Source organism: Haemaphysalis longicornis, unplaced genomic scaffold (assembly GCF_048455015.1).
Source record: "Haemaphysalis longicornis isolate Haplotype H1 unplaced genomic scaffold, Haemaphysalis longicornis Haplotype H1 scaffold_11, whole genome shotgun sequence".
Lineage (NCBI taxonomy): Eukaryota > Metazoa > Arthropoda > Arachnida > Ixodida > Ixodidae > Haemaphysalis > Haemaphysalis longicornis.
In genome coordinates this window covers 39,121,640-39,137,695 of record NW_027526214.1, presented here as the reverse complement: position 1 = coordinate 39,137,695, position 16,056 = coordinate 39,121,640, and the positions used below count along the sequence as shown (strand labels likewise).

Genomic DNA, 16,056 nt, shown 5'->3' with positions numbered 1-16,056 from the left:
CAGTGATTGGGTGGAATAATGCACCGAAGCTACACCGGGGTTATGAGGCATGCCGTAGTGGAGGGCTTCGGATTAATTTTGCCTCCCCCCCCCCCCCCCCGAGATCTTTCACGTAGGCCGATACCTCAACAAAGCGGGTGTTTTCACTTCGCATCCATAACTATTACGTTCGAGCTTTGGCTTGCAAAACCAAACACTTGAAAATTATGGTAACCCGACCCAGTGGTTGAAGAGTCTTGTAAAACAACCTCGACGAATAGAGGCGGTAAGTTTTGAAGATTGGTCTCTGTTTGGTATAACAGGTTACGTTGCATTTTTAATAGAACGGCAGGGTTATTACGCGACAGCGTTATTAATGCGACAGTGTTATTAGGCACACTTTTCAACTTCCCCGCGGCTCCTAGCCGCCCGCTATCAGCCGTGCTCATCAGGCGTCTACGGAAATGCGTCATCGCTGTTACCAGGAAGCCAAGACTGAGGCAGTAAGATGGGAGGGCTGGCCTGAATCCGTAATACCGCGCAGGGGCAACTGAAGTATGGAAAAGAGGACAACGATACTAAAGTGGACCCGAAAGAAAGGACACAGCAGCTGACGCGCCTGCGAGGCGAAGTTTGTTATATGCCAATTCTGTGGTAGCATGCTCGACAGGCCTGGTAGCTAACTGTGCCCGCAACGTACGCCATCACATCAAAATATGCTACCAGAAGATCAAAAGATTATGAATTTCCGGTAATTAATGCGGCGCAGCTACACATGGGTTACGAGGCGCGCCGTAATGACAATCTCCAGAATTATTTAGACCACCTTAGGATGTTTAGCGTGCGCCGAAATTTCAACAATCTGGCGTTTTTATTCTCTGCGTCCATGGCCGGCGGCCGGGAATCAAACCCATGACCTTCGGATCAGAAGCGCAACAACTTGCCCATTCATCCAGCCCCGCATGTTTCCCACAGGAGTTTCAAAATACTTTTCAATATTCCCACGGTTCTGTCTTCGCAGCAACCTCGGTTTGGCGAACGACAGATAGCGTCACGCGGCCAAGCTCAAGATCACCCTAAATATACGTACAGATGTTCGTAAACATTTTCGGCGTGGCTCTAGAAACAAGCGGTTATGCCAAGCTCACAATCGCCAAAAAAGAACATCTTTAACCGATTGCCCACAAATAAAATGCCCAACCAAGATAACAGAAGGAAAGATAACAGAAGGAAACAAAACGCAGCAAAGCGCTGTTGAAGGAAGTAAAAGACTGGGCAAAAGTAAACGACTACAAGTACGTATGGCATAGAAACAACCAAATCCTGGTGAGAAAGGCTGAGAGGCATCCAGCGAAACCTATCTCGGACTTCCGCGATGTTGCTAAGCTTACCTAGATGTCTGACTACTTCTAGATTTTTGTGTGTAAAAGAAACGCCAGATGGCACCTGCTTTTCATAATTCCTACGTGAATCCGGATCAGTTTTAGAAAATTCTTGGCCCAACCTTTGCAAAGTCTTTCAAATCTGTTCATTTTAACGCACAGTCAAGCAGAAATAAAGAAATGCACCTAACTTTATTTTTGGCGCAGTTAGATACATCTTTGGATGTAATTATGGTAACTGAAACTTGGTCGAAAAATAATTGTGATCTTTTTATCCGTCTTCCTACGTACCAAACATTTTTCTTAAACCGCGATAATGGTCGTGGGGGTGGTGTTTGCATGCTGTTTAGGAATATTTGGGAAGCGGACTTGCTACCGGTATTTACAGTATGCACGGTTGACTATGAAGTGTTATCTGTATGTACAGGAAGCACCCTTTTTGTAGTGTGTTATCGTCCTCCACAGGGCTCAGTTACAGCCTTTATTAGTTTCTTTGAATCTCTTCTTTCATACTCCCGCGAAAAGCGATTAGACCTAGCATGTGGATGTGGAGGGGACATAAACATTAACATGTTAAGTAATGATATTTCGAAAAGGAATTTTGACTTGTTATTACAGGCAAATGGGTTTTCAAATGTAATTGATTTACCAACCCGCATCACGCAAAATTCTTCCACGTTACTAGATCTGTTTATTACGAACATAGACAGGGCAAGGGTAAAATCTGGAGTAATTAGCGCCGATATTAGTGACCATTTGCCGATTTATTTATGTTTTATAAAAGAGTCCAGAAAACATATTAGCAATACCCGCACTTTTCAACCTATAACTGAAAATGCTCTTTCTATATTTAGGCAAAATGTAGCGGAAGTAAACTGGGATTTTATTGTGGAGGAAAATAATCCTGAAATAGCGTACGACAAGTTAATACATGTTCTGAAGCCAATTTACAAAGCAAGTTTTCCATTCAAAGTTTTGAAGAACAACCACCGAACTCGGAAGCCATGGATCACACCAGAACTGCTTACTAAGATTAGGTCGAAAAGCACTTTGTATCACAAGTTTATCAAGACTAAAGATGTGAATGACTTGCGTATCTTTAAGAATATCCGTAATCGCCTGAACAAGGAACATAAAAAAGCTAGAGCAGAATATTATGCAAATCAGTTTGTTGCGTGCCAGGGTCGCACTGATTTAATGTGGAAAAAGCTAAACTATCTTCTAGGAAAACAAAGTTGTGAAAAAGAACTTTCCGCACTCGTACTGAACGGGGAAGCCATATCCGGCCAGGAACTTGCCAATGAGTTTAATCGCCACTTCGTAAGCGTTTTTAGTGAAGCCAAACTGTTCAATGACCTCCAACACATTACTTCGATTGAAGATACTCTATTTCTTATCCCTGTTGATGAAGCCGAGGTGATGGGCACATTCAACACGCTAAACAACACGACATCTTGTGACATCGATGGTTTCCAAGTAAAACCAATTAAGTTTATTTTTGACATAATTTCGCCGTACATTACGCCCATTCTTAACAAATGTATCACTAATGCAGTGTTTCTTCGTGGTATGCAACTTGCGCGTGTATCAGTAATTTATAAAAAGGGTGACAGAAACAAGTTGGGAAATTACAGGCCAATATCTATACTACCAATATTTTCAAAGTTGTTTGAAAAAGTTATTCATAAGCGCTTCGTGAACTTTGAAATTAAGCATTCGCTAATTAGCGATTCGCAGTTTGGTTTCAGAAAACACTGTTCGACAGAGCTTGCGTTACTGGAACAAAAAGAACACATTCTAAAGGAGCTTGACAAAAACAAAATTGTTATTGGCATCTATGTCGACTTTACGAAGGCTTTTGACCTCATAAACCATGAACTGTTGCTACGCAAATTAGATCGTTGCGGATTTCGTGGACATGCATCTGCATTTGGAAAAATTTTATCTTGAATTCTGTAGGCAGGCAGTTGTTGTAAACGGATTCTTATCCGATACGCGGCCTGTTCAGTGTGGCGTCCCACAAGGCAGTATTTTGGGCCCGTTTCTTTTTAACATGTTTATCAATGATATTGTGCATGCTATACCCTTCGCAAAAATTGTATGTTACGCCGACGACACGAGCATATTTCTAGCTGGAGATAATATAGGCGAATTGACAGAACAAGCAAATGACGCACTAGACAAACTTGATAACTGGACACGAAAGAACGCATTACAGATAAATAGTTCAATTAGACAAAATAGTTCACAGACAAAATAGTTTGTCTGTGGGCGTGGGAGCGGCATTGTGATGCGGCTTCTAAGCGACGTGCGTCTGTTTACGCAGATTACTGCGTGGCTTCAGTTCTGCGCAGTTTCATCGCCTCAGCGCAATCTTGGAATCATGTCAGCGCCGCATCATGACGAGTTCGGCTTCACCCCCGTGCCTCGGCTGCAACAGTGCTGGAACTTTCCTCGCTTCAACAAGGCGACCGGATCACCAATGTCATCAACGCAGAATTGGGATAAAAACGTCGGACTGAGCCTTCGTCACTTCAGTGGGCGTGGGAGCGGCATTGTGATGCGGCTTCTAAGCGACGTGCGTCTGTTTACGCAGGTTACCGCGTGGCTTCAGTTCTGCGCAGTTTCATCGCCTCAGCGCAATCTTGGAATCCGGTCAGCGCCGCATCATGACGAGTGCGGCTTCACCCCCGTGCCTCGGCTGCAACAGTGCTGGAACTTTCCTCGCTTCAACAAGGTGACCGGATAACCACTGTCATCAACGCAGGATTGGGATAAAAACGTCGGACTGAGCCTTCGTCACTTCAGTGGGCGTGGGAGCGGCATTGTGATGCGGCTTCTAAGCGAAGTGCGTCTGTTTACTCAGGTTAGTAATGCTGCCTCCTTACACACCAAAAAATCCAACAATCTTTGCTTGCTGCTGCTCCCACGCCCTGGAGTGATATTTTCTTTGTTGTGTCAGTGTTTTGACGTTAGTAGAGAGCTCTTGTTGTTGTCAGGTGACATCGAGCTCAACCCCGGTCCAACCACGCGTTCACAAGAATGTACCGGTGATACAGAACAAACACAGCTCGATCAGATATTCACCATGTTGCAACGTGTTAATGACTGCACAGAAAAAATGGAAAAAGGTCAGGGAAGTCTGATAGAAAGTGTAAATGCGGTAAAGAAAAATCAGGAAGCAATCCAGGCCAGTTTGAAAGATATTGATAAACGGCTCTCGGACGTCGAATCCAAAGCATCCGGCATTGACGATTTACAGCAGGAACTGTCGCACTTAAGGCAGCTAACAGATAATCTCTGTAAAGAAAATGCCAGATTAATTGACGATCAATCCGAACTTGAAGATAGAATGCGTCGAGAAAATCTATTGTTTTATGGCTTACAAGATGAGCCATTGGAAAAGTGGGAGGATACGGAAAATAAAGTTCTTAATCTAATTTCTGAGACATTAAAGCTACCGGTTTCTGAAAACATGATACAACGGGCCCATAGAATTGGCGTATTTTCTGATGATAAAGAAAGGCCAGTGGTTGTAAAATTTTCCTCTTTCAATTTGAAACAGATGGTATTGCTTTCAAGTGCAAAACTCAAGAATGAAAGTGTAAGCATTAGTGAATATTACTCGTTTGCAACACGTCAAGCAAGAAAAAAACTCGTTGAATTCGGCAAAATGAGCAAGTGCGCATTCAAACTACGGTACAAAACACTTCACATGAATGACAAATGCTATGGGTACAGCCATACCGATAAGAAAGTGTATGAACGTCTTTCCCCCAACGCGCAATCTACGTCACCCTTTAAACCTGATAATGAAACTGGTTCATCGGCAGCCCTGGAGGAACGGTAGCGATCAGTGAGGGGCAGTGGCAAATCGCATGCGCAAAGCAAACAGCTCTCTTTTCTTTTTGCGAACATAAGAAGTGTTGTGCCGAAACGCGAAGATCTCAACTCCGTCATTGATTCATGTGATGCCGATATAGTAATTTTAACGGAAACGTGGCTGTCTTCGAAAGTAAGTAACAGTGAAATTTTCAGCTGCAGCAAAATTTTCAATGTTCATCGTCGTGACAGAGGACAAAGGTGTGGCGGAGGCGTTTTGATCGCAGTTGCGGATAAGTTCAGTTCTTTTGCTGTCCATGTTGCTAGTGATTTGGAAATTCTTTGGGTGGAAATAGACATGTACTTTAGGAAATTTATTTTGGGTGTTTGTTATCGCCCACCGTCATCCACATCCACATTTGTTGATGAACTTCATGACGCTCTTAATAACATTATCGTACGCTTTCCTACTGTTCCTATTATTTTAGTCGGCGACTTCAATTATCCCCATATTGTTTGGTGCAGCGTACCTCCTCAACTTAGCATTTTTTCGAGTGAGTGCGAGAGCTTTCTTCGTTTGTGTGCCGATTTCAATCTGTGTCAGCTTGTCACTCAAGCAACCCACATTACACCGACGACATCAAGTACTCTAGACCTTGTACTAACTACTTTGCCGGAAAATGTGTCTCCGATATCTCATTTAGCCGGATTAAGTGATTATTCAATGTTACATTTCACTCTTGATTTTCCTGTACATTCCCGTTCAACCCATCCGAAAAAAATTAGAGATTACAGAAAGGCTGATTTCAGTTCCACGAATAGAGAACTTGGTGTTTTTTTAGACAGTTACTTGATTGATTTTTCGCAGCGTTCTGTTAACGATAACTGGGTTTTGTTTAAAGAGAAGGTTGCCTCTCTAATAGAAAAGTTTGTTCCAGTTAGGACGATTATCTCTAGTAACCAGGAACCATGGTTTAATAAGTCTCTGAAAAGACTGCGCAACAAGAAAAAACGCCTGTTTCGCTCAGCCAAAATTTCGAACAGTGAAACACGCTGGGATTCTTATCGAGCTGCAGCTACCCAATATAAAGAGGCGCTGAGAGATGCAAAGCACACATTCTTTAATAAAACACTACCCAATATGCTAATAAATAACCCCAAACAATTCTGGAACATCGTTAATAAAAGCACTAATGTAGCTGTAACGCTTAAATATCCAGATGATTCAGCAGTTCCTGCTGAAGAGTGTGCCAATGTTTTTAATGATGTGTTTTCTTCTGCATTTTCTACTTGTAATAATTTCAACTGCTACCCTGATTACGAAAGTCCGCATGCATGTTCCATGGAACCGATTGTTTTTGATAATTATGGCGTTGAGTGTTTAATTGGTAAACTGAGAATTTCCTCATCATGTGGTGTTGATAATATAAACTCAAAGTTTTTGGCTAATACTAAAGTGTACTGTTCTATTATCTTGACCAAACGTTTTGCGCAGTCACTTGAAACATCCTGTATTCCCGATGAATGGAAGGTCGGGAAGGTGGTCCCGCTGCACAAGTCTGGCGACATACATTCTCCGAATAAATATCGACCGGTGTCATTAACCAGCCGGTGTTGTAAGACAATGGAACACGTAATTTATTCTCATATTGTAAATTTCTTGGAAAGTAATTCATTTTTCACTAAGTTTCAACATGGGTTCCGGAAATCGTTTTCGTGTGAAACACAGCTAATATGCTTTACGCATGATCTCCATACTGTTCTTGATCGCGGGTCAATCACAGACTGCATATTCCTCGATTTTGCTAAAGCGTTTGATACAGTCCCTCACAAATTATTGCTTTTCAAACTTTCGAATCTGAACCTAGACCCAAACGTACTTGCATGGTTACACTGTTTCCTGACTAACCGTTATCAATTTGTAAATGTTAATGGCACTAATTCGGCTTTTTCTCCAGTTAATTCAGGGGTTCCACAAGGTTCTGTTTTGGGACCACTGTTGTTTTTAATATACATAAATGATTTACCAACTAATATTTCTTCTTCTCTCAGCCTTTTTGCCGACGGTTGTGTACTTTACAGGGAAATTTCCAGTGATTCTGACGCTATAGCACTTCAATCCGATATTGACCGTGTTTCGCAGTGTTGTGAGGTCTGGCAAATGAAACTCAATATTAATAAGTGTAAAAGCATGCGCGTTTCTCGAAGTAAGACTCAAGCATTCTCTTACTCTATTAACAATATTCCTCTTGAAGATGTCCTGTCCTATAAATACCTAGGCGTGCACATATCATCTACCCTGTCCTGGAAAACTCACATCAATTATGTTGTTAACAACGCCAATCGTACCTTAGGGTATCTCCGGAGAAACTTTAATCAGGCTACTTCTTCTTTGAAATTGCTTCTCTATAAAACAGTAGTTCGTCCAAAACTGGAGTATGCGGCCACTGTTTGGGATCCGAACACGGTGTCCCTGTGTTCTGAGTTAGAAAGAGTTCAAAATCGAGCTTCGCGTTTCATACTTTCAAATTATCACCGCACATCCAGTGTTACATCTATGAAAGCAAGTCTATCTTTGCCTCTTCTTGAAAATCGCAGAAAAGTGTTTCGTATATGCTTGTTCCATAAGATTTATCATTGTAATCCCATCCTCACAAGCAGGCTATTGTCCAGTCCATCTTACATGTCGTCTCGGATCGACCACCAGCACAAAGTTCACGTTCCATCGGGTCGCACAAACCTGTTTCAGGATTCCTTTGTCCCCAGCACTTGTGCAAGTTGGAATCGCCTTCCTCGGTCCGTAGCTGAAATCGGCAATGAGATTGCTTTTCGCTCAGCCATCACCAACCTGTTTTCATAACAAGCTGTTATTTGTAATGTTTATTGTTGTTGCTGCTTTTGTCTGTATTATTGTGTATTTCCCACTCCCCTCTGTAACGCCCTCGGGCCCTGAGGGTAACACAAATAAATAAATAAATAAATAAATAAAAAAACGAAAGTCGTCATCTTTAGAGGAAAAAAACAAAAAAACCACATTAACAAGAGATGTATGTTTTCAGCGTACTCCCCTAGAAATAGTGCCATCGATTAAAACATTAGGCGTTATGATAAATCAAAAACTGTCCTGGGACGACCATGTAACCTATCTTGGTAGCAAACTATCGCAGGTAATAGGCATTGTTTACAGAAAACTCGAGATGCTGCCGCCGAACGTGATGATCCTAATCTACCAGTCTTTATTTTATTCTCACCTAAACTACTGTCACTTAGTTTGGGGCACTACGACACAAGAAAACATACACAAATTTGCTAGTCCTACAAAATAGCTTCTTACGCGTAATGGAAAACCTTCCTCGGTGGCACACAACAACCGAACTTTTTGCCAAGCACAAAATTCTGCCTGTAACTAAATTATATGACTATCGTCTGTGTCATTCGTTCAAGCGTGAAATTAAATATAGTGCATTTCTACTTCGTAAGATTGCTTTGCTTGAGCCGCGAAAACATATAAGCAGAACAAGAAATACAGATACATATAACGTTCAAACGTACCGAACAAGTTATGGCATGCAAACCCTGGAAAACAAGCTTCCGCGACTGCTCAATAGCTTTGCAGCTAAAAACACACCCCTTGAAAGATTCACAAATAGAGAGATATTATCATTTTTTCTTTCATAATTTATGTTATCTCTTTGTGTACTTCCTTTGAATATGTGTACTTTGAAAAAGTGTTCTTCGTTTGAATGTCTTCTGTTCTTTTTTTTGCAAATACAAACCATTGCAGCTTTTTATTCCCAACTTTTTGTTCCACTGTGCATCTTCTTTTTTCATGTTTTTTTTCTTTTTCTTTTACTTTTCCGTAGTAGGTTGTAACAAGGCTTAGAAATGTTATCCCAGTGTTCCTGTGTATTGGTGTTATGTACATTTGGTTGTATTTTCTTTTTCTCATCTTGATCCTTGCTGTTCGCCAAGTTAGGGGTCAGCAGCTTCAGTCAAGCTGTTTTTTGGAGCGTTTACTGGAGCTTTCTTTTGAGCTTTTGCAGCTTTTACTGCGGGCCCCTGTGATCATGTAATGATGATGAAATAAACGTATTGTATTGGAAACGATAAGAGCCATGCAGCCACTGATTATGAGCCTGATATCGCAGAGCTTACCGTACCACATATTTGAAAGAAACACAATCAGGACACCATATAAGACAGTCCTCAACCTCGCAAGTTTAACTGTGAGACTTACTAACGGGTGAAGCACCGGGGTGATAACGACACATGCGTAGAATGGTCTACCAGAAGGGGAAAGCCAATAACTCGATTCAAGGATGAATTCGGCTCAAAGAGTGGACTCGAGAGCTCACGACAGAAGCGGGTGAAGGGTAATGAAAGAAGCCTTGACCCTGCGGTCGTCCTAAATAGGATGTTGGTTATAATAACGAAGAATATCTCATGAACTTGTGTCGGCCTAACGCATTTCAGGAAATTGGAGGAACCACTCTCCTATCCCCAAGAATGCAGCTGGAAAAACAATGTTGGGGTGTTATCGTATGAAAGATCGACAACCCCCCCCTTTTAGAAAGGAACTACGGCACGTCATGATACACACGACACCGATCCAACGACTTCTTAATCAAACATATGGACACAATTCTACATGAGAATGCGGCATGGCAGGGTCAAGTTCATTCTCTCAAAGTTGCAAAGTCATGTGACCACAGTATACACCGACGCCGGGATGTATGAAACCACAAGGCTGCAATTTTTATAGTTGATTACTCTGGCAATTTTTGTCACAGCACGTCTATCCTACATACAGAAACAAAGAAGAAAAAGTTGGAGACATACTCTTCACGATAGCGTATGTATCAAAACAAGGAGGAAACACCATTACATATACTTGAAATGGCATTGCACTGCTTTCTGAAGGGAGAATACCTAAGCTCTGCCGTAAGATATTCCGATCCACAATGCAAAAAGGTCACAGCATCCCCTGGGCACCGGGACACAATTGTCTAGAAGAGAACAACGCACCGACAAAGAGGCACATGAACCCACACCCCGTGCTGCTTGCGAACACGACTACCACACTCTCCTCCTCAAAAAACTTAAGAACGAATCGCCATCCCATGCCGAGGAATAGTACCTTTCAATTTGCTACAACGAGATCTGAATGTGGAAGACTAACAAACTCCGTGGACGAAAAACCAACACAAGTACCTGGAAATCTATTATGTGCATTGAAGTGTTCGGTGGGAACATCAGATATTACTTAAAACGCTTTTAAATTCGCAGAAACATCCACCCTCCTGCGCCACCTAAACAACGCGAGCTGATTTTTCAGAGTGTCGAGGGAAGAAGCAGCTGTATCTGGTCCCCTAAACTTCAATCTTTCTATCCCATTTTCCTAAACCCCAACTATTCCTTCCTAAACAAAGATCTTGTCTCTCTATTCTGAAAAAACAAAATTGTTCAGCCCAGCCTAGACATCACCGAATAAACATTTTTATACACTTACCATGATGCCTCCTCATGGCATTTTAATACACAGATGCGCAGAGAGAAGTTATCTTTCCTGGGCAACGGCGATAATAAACCCTTTTTGCCTAATGGCCCTAAACACACACGTTGGAAATAAAATTCTGACTCAGATTCTAATTTTTCAGTAGTCTTTCTCTCTTCTATGACCCTTAGTGCTCGTAAAGAATATACTGTAAACGTAGAAACTGCTACAAAAGTGCTCCATGGGAGTAGATGTATCGATATCGCGCCTTACATCTTAGTATACAAACGTAGATGTCTCTGCAACTTTTTAGGCTCATTTTTCGATTTCCCCGTGGCTGCTAGCCGCCCGCTATCGGCCGTGCTCATCGAGCGTCCATGCAATACGTCATCGCTAACAACCGGAAGCAACGACTTAAGCAAGCGGATGCAAAAGCACGTCTGCTTCGGGAATACGTCCAGGACCACCTGATATGTGGAATGAAGGACAAGGACAGTGCCGTCGATACGAAAGAAAGGACACGCATTTTCAGCAGGTGCCGCGCCTGCGCAGCGAAGTTCGTTAAACGTCCCGTCGGTGGTAGCATACTTGATGACACAGTCACCAGCCGTGCTCGCAACTGACGTCATAACACTAAAATGTCTTCCCACCGGAAAATAAAAATATACAAATTTCGGGTAATTCAAGTGCCTAGTCTACGCCTGGTGTACAAGGCGCGCCGTACGGGAAGGCCCCGGAATAACGTCTCACACCGGTGTCTTTAGCGTGCGCCAAAATCTCCGATGCATGGACGTTTCAGTTTTCAGCTTCTATCAGATAAATGCCACCGAAGCCAGGAATCGAACCACGTCTTTGGGCTCAGCAACGAAATGCCTAACCCGTTGAGCCACCCCGGTGTGTTTTCTAACGGAGCTGATGTCGGCACCAACATTAGCTCACCTAACTAAAAATGGGGGCAAAGGATTGTGGAGACGATGCACCCGGACCCAGGAGTCATCAGCCACCAAGGTCTACAGGTCCTGCCTGGCCGCATCAGCAGGTACGCACTCCTCCGCATGCGGCTCGATTGCTGCAATATGGACCCATTTGCACCGACCAGCCTGCCGGTCTTTGCCCAAATGTGCTGACTGCCCAGAACGCGAGACCCTGGAGCACCTGCTCTGCTTCTGCCGCCAGCGCGGTTCCCCGGGAGCAGAGCTTCGCGCCGCATTGCAGTGTCTCGGGCTGCCCAGATACGCCCTGATGGACCTGCTTTTCGCGACGAGCCTGAACTCCGACCGGCGCGAGGGAAGCCTTCCGACTTCTCACCTCCTCGAGGAGACCGACCTGATTGAACAGCTGTAGCCCAATGCCTGCCGACCAGCTTTACACACTCCTTATCTTCCTTTCTCTCCCTCTTTCTCTGTAACCATTTGTACAAACTTATCCCCTTTCATTTCCCCTGTCCCCTTCCACCGCATTGGGTTGTATGCTGGTGAACTCCAAAATCAGTTCAAAATGTTACCAGCACACTTCTTGTCCACTTTCTATTTCAATAAAGCACTCAATCACTCACACTCGCTAGTCTCAAAAATAAAAAAAAGGCATTGATTATGCGCATAGATGAACTCATATAAATCGGACATAAAGGACCTGATCACATGAATTTTCAAGATGCTTTTCAATATTAACGTGGTTTTGTCTCCGCTTCACCTCTATTGGGTAAATGGCGGAGGGCGACACACGGTCAAGATAAAAATCCCCCTAAAATTGGTACCGATTTCATACCAAAGAATTGCCACCTGAGAGCGCTGGCGTGGCTCTTCAGTCAAGCGGCCTATCCTAGTGTCACTAGATAGGGTATAAGAGTAGCGGCACTGAGGCACGCCAGTCAGCAACGGCGGCCGTTTTGGTGTTCATCAGTGTTGCAAGATTGCCTCTTCTACGGCCTCGCCGCTAACTTCTACTGGGGCGTTTGTTAACAACACTGCCGAAGATACAGAAAAACGACATCTTCGTACGCACTTCAGCTGCTGAAATGCTGCTACACGCGTTATCTTTGATTCGTGTTCGGAACAACGTTAGTCGCGCGCAGCCGCAGAGCAGGGAGGACAAGCTAAGTCTTCTACAATTTACCGACTGAAAATCACAAGCACAAAATGGCAGCGCCCATGCACCGTCGCACTGTGAACAAGTGTCACGAGATGCGAACTGACCAATGATTATGGCGGCGGCACGGAACAATAGGAGAAAAGAGTGCCGATACTCTCGAACCTTATCTAGTGACACTAGCCTAGCCAAACTCACAATCCACAAGAAGGTAAGGATTTAACCAATTGACCACAATCAAAACGCCAAACGAAGGGATGCGCAAAAACGAGAGAACAAGGAACAGTTATGCTCTTTAAGCCGCTGATCACGCTACGGGCGTCCCGTACCACAAATACACCCGCATCGAAGAAAAGGAGAGAAACACCATGCTCGGGACAGCGTATAAGGCAGTTCTCAACCTCGCTATTTTGACAGTGAGACAAACTCACAACCGGTGGTCCACAAGGGTAACAGCCAGAGTGGAAAGCCAAAGAGCGGACAGCCAGAGACGTTTTTAAAAGAAAAGACGACTGTTATTCAGATGGGGGATGAAATAACATTCGGAGTCAAAGAATGGGGTCGGCCAGCGCAGTACAAGTGCGGTGAAGGTCAATGAGAGAGGCTTTCGTCCTGCAGTCGACCTTGATGGAAATTTATTAGTATTGCGATGGACAGACAAAAAAAAACGTGTGTTCATAACGATTCAGAAGAAATCAGAGAAACCACTGTAGTAGAACCAAGAGACTGGTTGCGAAAACAACGTCGTAACGGGTCTTGTATAGAAGACAGGTTCCCCGTCTGAAAAGAAACGACTGCACGCCATGAAAGACATGTCACTGATCTAGTGACTGCGCATAACACTTTACTCTAGGAAAAACATAAATCTAAACCTACACAAAAACAGGCAATATGGCAGGATCAAGTTCATTTCCGGCAAATTCGAAAGTTGTGAGACCACAGTATGCCTTGACTCCGGCAAATACAAAAGTAAAAGAGAGGAGTTTGTTTCTTTTTTATTTCAAAAAAACCCTAAAGGCCCTCTGGGGAGGGTATTACATAGGGTAGGGGGGGGGGGGTTACAGAGGTGTCACACAAACTAGAACAAGAACAAAATAGACACAAGAACTAAAAAATGGCAGAAATACTTAACATTGCTAGAGTGAAAATAAATACGAAAATTCGGTAGAAAAATAAGAATAGCTATTGGTACCGTAACTAGAACAAACTACACCGATTATACCCACATGGTATATTACCACATGTCATCTGACAACGCGAGAACTGAATGAAATGAGGCAGTGAAATGATACATATTATACATTAATATTTTTGCTCAAAGCATTAGCAAATTTCGTGGTATTCGGTTCAGTAACAATGTTTAATGGTAGATTATTCCAGTCTATTGTGGCACGAGGAGCAAATGATTCGGCAAAACAACGGTATGACATGTGATACGTTTGATTTTGCATGAATGATCTCGACCCGGAAAATGACGGCGGGTTCACAGATTAATTCGTTATGAAGGCATGCATGGTAGTACGGTTTATGAAATAATGTTAAGCGAGATATGTTGCGACCATGCGATAAGGTTTCAAGTTCAGCACAATTTTTTAATTCGGTTACGCTGGTATAGGGTGAGTAATCAGAAAAGATGAAGCGGACAGCACGGTTTTGTAAAGCTTCTAAGTCGTTTATTAGATATGCCTAATGAGGGTCCCAAATGGCTGCCGCGCACTCTAGTTTACGGCGTATTAGTGTAATATATGCTAACTTTCGTGAACGCGTGGGTGCATGTCTGAGGTTACGTTTAAGGAAACCAAGCGAACGGTTAGCAGACGCGAGGATATGGTTAATGTGATTATTCCATGTCAAGTTACTAATTAGATGTACAACAAGGTATTTATAGGTGGAGATTCTGTCCACGAGGCTGTCGTTTAATATGTAGGATGCTGAATTTTGGGAGCCGTGATTAGTAAAGGACACCAGTTTTGTTTTAGCAAGGTTTAGTGGCATTAGCCAGGTTGAGCACCATGTGTTTATAGCATTAAGGTGAAATTGTACAATATCGTGGTCATGGTTAGATTGAATTTTACGGTATAACACGCAGTCTTCCGTAAATTACCTTATGTTTGATTTAACGCAGTCTGGCAGATCATTAATATAAACTAGAAAACGCAAGGGCCCGAGTACACTTCCCTGAGGAACGCCAGATGTTACGGGAACTAGAGAGGAGTTGTGATCGTTAACTGATGTAAATTGCATCCTGTTACAAAGAAAGTCTTTTATCCATGTTATAACAGCAGAGTCGATGTTCAGTAGCGTAAGCTTGTGAATAAGTCGATGGTGAGGAACATGATCAAATGCTTTTGAAAAGTCTAGGAAAATTGCGTCGACTTTAATTCCAGCGCCTACGGATGAATGTATTTCGTGAATGAAGCCAGCTAGTTGGGTGGAATAGCCTTCACATAAACCGTGCTGATGCCGAAAAATAAGGTTATGTTTTTCGAGGTAGTTAATGATCTGGGAGTGAATAATATGCTCCATGAGTTTGCATATGGTACTGGTTAGTGAAATAGGGCGATAGTTCAGGGGTGAGGTACGATGACCGGATTTGAAAAACGGAACAACCTTCGCCACATTCCAGTCATGGGGTATTACGCCGGTGGATAGAGACTGTTGGAATAGAGCGGATAATATTGGGAATATGCTTTGTGCTATATTTTTTAGAATTGTTTTATTTAAACCAGTGTTGTCAGCCGAAGAAGAAGTCTTGAGATTAGTCAGAAGAGCGAATATGCCAACATCGGTTATGGTTATTTCAGGCATAAATGCATCAGTGCTACTGCGTATGGTTGCCTGTGGGAGGGAAGATTCGACTGTAAATACCAAGATAAATGTTTTGTTCAGTAGTTCCGAACAGACACTGCCAGTTATTATTACGCCGTACTGATCAGTAAAGACGATGTCGGGATTATGCTTGGGATTGATGACACGCCAGAAACGCCGAGGATTATTTGTTAGCATGGATAATAAATCACGTTGAAAAAACTGTAAGCGCGTGGTTTTGATCAATTTTTGATATACTCTATCACATTCCTTATACCGTTTCCAGGAAACAGCCAATTTACTTTTGTCAGCTTGTCTGAATAATCTTTTCTTGTTGTTTAGGCGGCGAAGTTTCTGTGAAAACCAAGGGGCAGTATTAGCGGATTTAATAGAGATGACCCGGATGTACTTATCTATCAGATTAGTGAGGGCGTTTTTCAGTAGTAACCACTTTTCTTCGACGGTCCGCGACAAGTTATCTGT

At 42.9% G+C, this 16,056-nt stretch overlaps 1 protein-coding gene across 1 annotated transcript; it reads left to right on the top strand.

The window, feature by feature from the left end:
- The first annotated feature begins 3,874 nt into the window (after positions 1–3,874).
- On the top strand, positions 3,875–5,211 carry LOC144160621 (uncharacterized). Its single transcript, XM_077691856.1, has one exon. It carries the CDS (start codon positions 4,192–4,194, stop codon positions 5,209–5,211), a length of 1,020 nt encoding a protein of 339 aa, XP_077547982.1. The 5' UTR covers positions 3,875–4,191.
- Positions 5,212–16,056: the final 10,845 nt, after the last annotated feature.

Bases quoted from the DNA above. Each gene is read 5' to 3' on its own strand.
- LOC144160621 (XM_077691856.1), top strand. From the start codon at position 4,192: ATGCGGCTTCTAAGCGAAGTGCGTCTGTTTACTCAGGTTAGTAATGCT.